The 8,472-nt window shown below is 36.0% G+C and overlaps 1 protein-coding gene and 1 non-coding gene across 2 annotated transcripts; both read left to right on the forward strand.

Moving 5' to 3' along the window:
• The first annotated feature begins 1,296 nt into the window (after positions 1-1,296).
• Positions 1,297-3,728, forward strand: LOC127873193 (growth arrest and DNA damage-inducible protein GADD45 alpha-like). The gene is made up of 4 exons (XM_052416937.1): positions 1,297-1,440; positions 1,737-1,841; positions 2,092-2,378; positions 2,532-3,728. Exons 1-3 carry the CDS (start codon positions 1,388-1,390, stop codon positions 2,345-2,347), a joined length of 414 nt encoding a protein of 137 aa, XP_052272897.1. The 5' UTR covers positions 1,297-1,387; the 3' UTR covers positions 2,348-2,378; positions 2,532-3,728.
• Positions 3,729-8,165: 4,437 nt separating this feature from the next.
• On the forward strand, positions 8,166-8,237 carry Trnaa-ugc (transfer RNA alanine (anticodon UGC)). Its single transcript has one exon. It is a non-coding gene; the product is annotated as a tRNA-Ala (tRNA).
• The last annotated feature ends 235 nt before the right edge of the window (positions 8,238-8,472 follow it).

Here is an 8,472-nt window from a genome sequence, read left to right on the forward strand (position 1 = left end):
GTTATTCACAGAACTGTCAAATACACAAGGATATTAGTCATCATGGAGCGACAGAAATGGAAACACTTGCAAGACAATAGCACAACCAAGGTACATTGAAATGACAAATACATAGTTCATTCCTTGTCTGAAGGGTCAAAAAGGTACGGAAAATTGCCAGCCATCAGATGCAGAACTCGTTAATGTATTACTGGGTTCACATCTGTTATTCACAGAGCTCGGGTCGACTGCAAATCTACAAATAAAACAAACATAAAAAAAGCAACTCCCAAAGACTTTGAACAACTGTAATTGGAAATTGGAATGTTTTGACCACACCCCATATTAGTACCAAATCCTCTAAAACAGGAGAAATGTTTATTAATTTAAGAAAACATAAACACATTTCTCACATAACAACAGTAATCATCAGTAGAATGATACAGGTTTTTTTTTTTTTAAAAAAACGTGCAATTCTCAGCAGTGGCTGTTTCTGCGGAGTTTTCGATCATGACTGTGCAAACACCGACAAAGGCCAATGGATAAGAGGACCTTATATATCGGTCATTCAAAGCGACTAGTACGGCGAAAGTGGAACAAACATCAGCTTCAATAACCACATGAACCCACAGATGAACTATATTTAAATGTCATATGAATCACATGTCGTCGAACATGGAACAGTGGAAGTCTTAGGCATCAAATCCGTGTAAATAAAACCCCAAGCTATTGGTCGTTGGTTTTAATGTGCTTGCCTTAAATTGAACCAATGCGCTAGAGGTCATTGCCTCGAATATTCAAATATTATCTTTCAAACCTGCAACAGCTCAAACATTATTGATATTAAACATTTTAATTATAAAGCATATATCCGTAATATATATTATGTAAATTAGACGCCATTATATAAATTGTGTATTGATTCTTTGTCCGAAATGTTTCTCGAACTTTCAGGAAAGAATAACAAATTGCATAATCAATATCTGCCTTTAAGTTATTATTTATGATGCACCCAAGGCATACAGAGATTTTGCTGGGTATATTTCATATTCGTCCAAACAGTCCCACTAAAGTACCAAGAAACTGCTTTATATGTTTATATACAATCCAATCTTAAAATTATTATATTGAAAAGTAGAACGTTGCACTCGATAGCGACAACGGCCGTTCATTATAAAACTAACTATACAGCGAACCAAAACAGTCGAACGAACCGCGTGGCTTTGTTTACGTCGGAACAACCAATGAAAACACGGTAACTGCCCTCGTTCAGGTCATAAGTATAAAGCTCGCGAGCGCAGACATTTACGACATATCAAAGGCAAGACACCGGCAACAACTTTACGCCACATTATTGAGTTTATCGTTTTTATATGTGCAACGTTTATATAAAAGGATTATTGTGACAATGAAATCTTACATCAGGAATATATCTGAGGAATCTGGATCTGGCAGTGAAATGTAAGCATTTGCTTTCAATTTTATTTAAACTTGTATTTTATTTTATTATATGATACAATTATATAATCAATCTTATCGTGATGATTAAGCAAAGTTTGTTATTATCAATAAATATAACTAAAGAACTGTTAGATGAAACCATAAACTGGTACAAAATTTAAATCGACCGATGAAAAGCATTTGATCATGTTGTAAGAACTAAGGATTTTATTGGTAATCTTGGGCACTGAATGACTTCCAGAGAGAAAACAGAAAGAGGCTGTAACAAACCATGTTGTACTCGTTCTGTGTTACAGGTCATGTGATGAAGTAGTGCATGACTTAGAGGGGGTTATATCGCAGGCGGTGAGAGAGGCGAAATGCATTCAGGGGGTCTTCAAGTGCGCCAGCTTTCTCGAGCAGTAAGTATTTCTTGATTGTATGGCTGATTATAAAGGTGTTTATCTCTTATAATTTGTAGTTTCCACATTTAGGTGTGTATCTATTATTATTTGTATTTGCTTCAATTTAATTTCAATACTTTTATAATTGGTGTTTCAAATATAACGTTTACATAATTTCGGTTCATTTCGATAGGTGTTTAAAATGTCGATGTATTCAAGAGCTGTCTTGTCGTTATCCTTAATGTGAATTAATCGTTTATGTTCCTAGTTCCCCGGAGCTGGTTGACTTGTGCATCTTGCCAGAAGAGCAAGGCAATGACATCTCGGCGCAAATTCAGAAGAAGTTGATCGAGGCCTATTGCTGGGAGAACGACATAAGAGTAGTCAACATCCCAGAAAAGACCCTCCAAAGTCTTGCGAAGGTCAACAGGAAAAAGACGCCCTTCATCACCGATCTTACCTGCGTCTTGTTGACCACTTGGCCTTGCGATAATGAGAGTAATTTCAACAACAGCATTGGTTGACAATGACCTGTCACCAGGCAGACATTAAACGGTAGGTTTCAAATATGTTTCTTTCTTAACATTTGGTCTGGTTTTGATTTGACTTTTAATCTTCCTTGCTTAAGTACATTAACTTTTGAATTAATAACATTTAATAATCAATGTCAATGAAAACTAATGTGTTTTTCACCGTTTTCTTTTTCAGGGTAGCCCAACCCATTTCAGCACAACCACAAACGGCAGCTGTTGCTAGTCAATATTGGCAACAGATGGCATTATGCGTGTGGGATCTGCATTATGAGATGATTTGACATACTTCGATTGCTCTTGTAAGCTGCAGGGAAAAATTATTTACCAACATTTGATGCAACCGACAGCATCTGAGAAAATGGATGGTTCACCGAACAAGCTCATCGCAAAACCGTTCGAAGCAACGCAGAGGCAAAGTGACGTCGAAATGACTATAGGGTAGACGTTGAGTTCATATTACTAGTATCATGAAGGAATCTCAACATCATTATTATCCAAAACATACTTCTGGAGTCTTGGTTTGTTAGTACGAATGTGAATCGTTTGCATTGAAACAGTTATCTGGTGTGACTATTGGTTGATTTTGCGCACATGACAGTATCTGGGACTTATATCACGAGTGCTTCACACGTCCACAGATCATCACTTTTGCAACGTGATCACGAACTGTCATACGGTCGCTGTTTGTACTTGACTATGGCAAGCGGTTCGACGCATAATCCCAAGAAACTATGTTTCTCATGACAACCTAGGTTCTCAGAATGAGAACCTAGGTTCTTATGAGAACCTAGGTTTTCAAATGAGAACCTAGGTTCTCACGAAAACCTAGGTTTCCATTTGAAAACTTGGGTTCTTGAAGCCATGTGCAATCTTCAAGCGAGAACCTAGGTTCTCATTCTGAGAACCTAGGTTCTCATGAGAAACCTAGTTTCTTGGTATTATGTGTCGAACCGCTTGCTATACTTGACACTGTGTGCGTAAAAGATATAACACTGACTCATTTCGCCGGGATTACTATTGTATTGTTAAACCGTACGACTGTCATACTAGTTGTACTTGCTCTACAAACTCGTGCCTCTTCCATGCTTATTCGAGTGATGTAAATCATGTGGTTATGATTTTTTGACAGTAGTCATATTACAGCTTACTTTAGGATATTGTGCATTAAAGAGTTTATAGTTAATTAAAGTAACATAAAAGCCTATTAATTGTTCTGTATTTTAACGAAACTTGCTTGAACAATTCTTTTAAATCTTATGTCTTATTTGTGCATACCTTCATAATATGAATATAGTTTTGCATGTGAATATTCATGTTTTATATCATTCCCGGGTTGTTCAATTTGATAAAATCATATTAAACGTTACCAACTGTTGTTTTTTGTCATTGCATTCCAAACATTGCTCAAATTCTTGAACAAAGCCGACTAATATTTAAACGCATTCAACCGCTGAATAGACTCTTGATTTAAGATTGCAGACATTGCATAAAGAACAATGCGACCGCAACGTCGGGTTATACAGTACATTAATCGATAAAAGATTGGAGCATGCTTTTAATTTATTGTCGAACACAGAATGTGATAACTATTACTCGTAAAAATTGAAGTATCTATACTTTAATCTAGGACATGTAATATATAAAATATGAACATACATTTTCAGCGATAAAGCTTGCAGATTGTTCAAAGTTATGGCAATACATTGCAATCAAATTTCGAAGGAAAACGTTACGGACAATGTGACTGCCTGACGAAATAAGTTATGCACTACAAAACTTGTATCATATTGTTAGAAATCCATTTAACATTATTAAGCGCATTGAAATGCATTAACTGCGTTGTTTTGTTTTGACAAATGACAATCATGACGATGTATCTATAAATCAAGAAACGCTTTGTTTAATAGGCAATAAACATAGTAACTGCATATGTTGCCAATAATAGAAAAAAAATCCGTGAAGGGTATTTACCGACTGTTACATGCCAGCATATGATTATTTTTTTGCATTTTATTAAAATTGCAATTTTCACGAAGTTAAAATACACGATAGCAATAGAGTTAAACTTTGGTTTGGTCATTAAAGTATGTTTCATATTCGTACACAAAAACATGAAACCAATATCTGTATCGAAAATAGAAACCGAATCTAGAAATGGGACGCGTCTATCGCGTTAGCCGAAACCGAAAATGTTGTAATTATCTTTTAAAACCTTATTTCCTTGAAGGTTAATTCTTCGAAGGTAAACGGTGTTATAGCGCCATATAGATACCATACATGATCACAACTTACTATATACAATTACAATAGTAGTAAACATAGTATTATTAAAAGAGAGATGAACATATTCATTTCATTAGAAAGTTTAGTGGTTATGTAAACTGACAAGTCTGATAAAAAATGACTTGTTTATTGACGTTTGAACCATCAATTTTGCACATTTTTTTGTCTTGACCACGATCCCACTTACAAGTTCTAATTCCATTTTACTGTGACTGATACAGCCATTTAAATTCGTCAATATATTAATTGATGCTTAACACGGGGCATGAATGACGATTTACAGACCTGCTCTATATCATATCGTGTTGTTGTGAAGTCAGTAACTGGGATAAGCCGAGCAAATTTAACCCATTTATGCCCAGTGGACTCTCCCATCCTTCTAAATTGGATCAATTTATTTCCCAAATTAGGGATGTCTAGTATATTTATTTCTATATTTAGAACAATTCTTACAGAAATTCCTTTAAGCAAACAGTGTAGACCAACGCTGTTAAGAAGGATGTGGTCAAACACGGTGAAGGTTGAAAACAAACAACGGTCATAAACATGCGTTGCTTTTAACCGAGTTAGTCTTTTTCACCGTTAGCGAAGCCTTGAGACAATCCGATAGACGAGAGGAATGGAGAGAACTGGTTGCTTGGTCACCGTTGGTGCCACAACGGTCGTCCAGACAACGGTGAACGTTAAGTGAAATCTTCGTTTACGTTTTCCGGTTCGTTAACCTTTTGTTTGTGATGCGAAGTGAAAGCATGTAAACAAACAAAGTTCACATAAAGTTTAAAATGAAACACTACCCGACACGATGCATACATACACCAAAATCAAGATCTCGCATTCAAAAAAGAGACCTTAACCCATTTATGCATAGCGTCTAGAAAACAGGCATAGGCAAACAGCGAAAACCCAGATGAGACGCCGCATGATGCGGCGTCTCATCTGGGTCTACGCTGTTTGCTTAAAGGAATTTCTGTAAGAAATATTCTAAATATAGAAATAAGTATACTAGACATCCCTAACTTTGGAAATAAATTGATCCAATTTAGAAGGATGGGAGAGTCTACTAGGCATACATGGGTTAAACAGTAGCTTTTTTACTACGAAAATGGTCCTGGCCAGATTGATCACAATTGTTTTATGTTACATCATTTTGAGCAAACACGTGTTAAACGTCCAACAATGAAGGCCATTAAAAATATCAAACAACAAAATTGAACTCGTACTGTTTAAATTGAGGATTGCGAATATTACATTAATGTACTCGTACGGTTTAAAATGAAGAACGCAAATTACGTAATTGCTGAATTTCGAGGTTAGTTTAAGGTACGACGGTTTATTTTTGAGGACGCTTCATACGTATTTTTCTTATCGTATACGGTTTTATAACTCACGGGGCACGTACATAGCCTTTCTCAATTGTGTCACCGTTTCTTCATATATCGCGCTAACTTTGCGTTTAAATCAACTGGTTTATGGGTAATAATATACACAAAGAAGCCGGCGAATATCAAAACAAATATAAGACGAGCTAATACATGAGTTATTTAATCAGTACATGTTCGAAACTTCTGCAAAACAGGTAGGGCTTTGTTAGAATTTAGCACTAGAAGTAGATATACTATGAGATGATATTCACAATGGAATATTGTATCGTTATTTGTTTCCTCGATAAGACCGTAAGTATTTATATTGAGGTATCTTCATTTGACCGAAATATTACTTATTTGTGCGTATCTTCATATGTATCCCCTCCCTCCGACCCATATCCTGACTGCATATACAATATGTTAACGGACGACTTATGACCCAGTGATCAGGGAACAACTGTAAAGCGCCTTTGAACGCACATCTCGAGTATAAAAAGGGCGCTATATAAATGCGGTATAAAAAAAATAAAAACAATATCAATCAAATTAATTTAAATCACGCGTTAGAACTACACAATAGCTTTTAACATGGTTTGAAACAACGTGTCTATGTGTCGATATATAATGTTTACATAATTTTGCCTTTCTGAACATATAACCTCAGAACCAGGATTGACCTTCAATTACTATTTTAGCCGCGCTTTAGGAAAACAGATCTTAATGCATGTGCGTAAATTGGCACTATCCGCATGGAATGGCTTTTCGTTTCGAAAAGATTTTCTTAAAACGAATAGTGTATTCCCTGATAAGTCTACACAGACTAAAATGGGACGAAACTTTATGCACTTGCATTAAGCCCTGTTTTCCCAGACTGCGGCTCATTCATACAAGCCGCACTATTTTTACACTCACTAGCACATTCCAGATTGCACTGTAGCCAACACACATTTCGTCGTCATAACACACTAGCAGACACATATAAAGCACTCAGTGACCGAAATATTGCTAGTCATACTTATATTTGCTTTTACTTGTCTATGGACTGCTCAGCGTACTCATTCTACGCCGACCATTCGTTTGGACTGCGGTTATTGGGCACAGCTAGACGGTTTGCGATAATTCTGAACTTTTCGTGCAGTTGAAACTATTTCCGACTTATCATGCACTAATGTATGTTTATTTCACGATTCAAGGGGAAGTGCCATCGAAAATGCTCGTATGACTCATTAACTGCGTTAAACGCCCCAAACGAAAGGTAAATAAGGCCGACCGACCGAGGTGCGATGGTCCGCTTTGCCAATCGTTCATACAGTAAAATGATAAAGGTTGGACGTATTTCATTTGTTGTGATGAATTCGACAAAACATGCACTCGCGCTTATGCACTTTTGAGTTTTGACAACTTCATTTAACTGTATGACGTTGGTTTTGATTATGTGTTGTTTGACAATGGTGATGCATTTTATGACTAGCACTACACGTAAAACCAAATGTCTACATAAAGCGGAATGTTTAGAGGTCGGCAAATTTTGTCGCTTATTATGCAAGAAATACCCCCTTTAAGTAGTTATAAAGTCTTTGACTAGTATACGTATTATCGCTTGCAATACATTTTTATGGTTGAATGGATATAATTCCAGGACAGAAACAAGATGTACTTGATTAGAAATACTTCAAGAAAATAATATCGGTTATAACTTCATTTCCGAAAATTACGAGTATGCTATACAATGCTCTATCCAAACAAGCTTGGCGAGAATCGTAGATACTATCGCAAGAGTAGAATTGAAATCTTGCCAAGGAACGCAAATTGGATTGTCATTATTTGCTTTTTAAAAAGGTTAAATATGCTTTTATGTTTAAGTATGCAAATGTGTATGCATTCAATCGTGTTATATATTAAATACAGTTTTCTTAATGGTTGCAAACATGCGATAATAATCTGAAATAAGCCTTTCATTTAATCAATGTCTTTCTTATAAATATTAACCTTATTACAATTATTTGAGTGGCATGGCCAATGCGATATCAAATAGAAGTGGACTGTGTACTTTAAAACAAAATTATCGTAACTATATATGTTTATCATTTTAATTTGAAGGATAAATGCACACATAGCATCGTTCCGGTATATTTAACAATCTATTATCCAATATGTTCTGTGGGGATGTAGCTCAGTGGTAGAGCGCTCGCTTTGCATGTGATAGGCCCGGGGTTCAATCCCCCGCATCTCCAAAATATTTTAAAGTCCCCAAGCGGTAGTGGAATTGATGTCCTTTTAGCAGTCAGGGATTCGATCCGTATTGCAGCGTTCTTCAGATCCCTTTAAAAAACACTCAGTAGAGTTTCCATCCAGGAAACTGACTTTATAGCTTCTTTTCAATAAGACTACTGCTGTCGATAACATTGAGCTTAAATAAATAGGCTTTAAACTAAAATTGCATGTGAAAAAGATTTCAATTAATTTGGT

The sequence above is a fragment of the Dreissena polymorpha genome, chromosome 3 (assembly GCF_020536995.1).
Source record: "Dreissena polymorpha isolate Duluth1 chromosome 3, UMN_Dpol_1.0, whole genome shotgun sequence".
Classification (NCBI taxonomy): Eukaryota; Metazoa; Mollusca; class Bivalvia; order Myida; family Dreissenidae; genus Dreissena; species Dreissena polymorpha.

Excerpts from the sequence above, each read along its gene's own strand:
- LOC127873193 (XM_052416937.1), top strand. The coding sequence starts at position 1,388 with ATGAAATCTTACATCAGGAATATATCTGAGGAATCTGGATCTGGCAGT. Across the intron at positions 1,441-1,736 it reads TCTGGATCTGGCAGTGAAAT|GTCATGTGATGAAGTAGTGC; the intron begins GTAAGCATTTGC and ends TCTGTGTTACAG. Across the intron at positions 1,842-2,091 it reads TGCGCCAGCTTTCTCGAGCA|TTCCCCGGAGCTGGTTGACT; the intron begins GTAAGTATTTCT and ends TTATGTTCCTAG.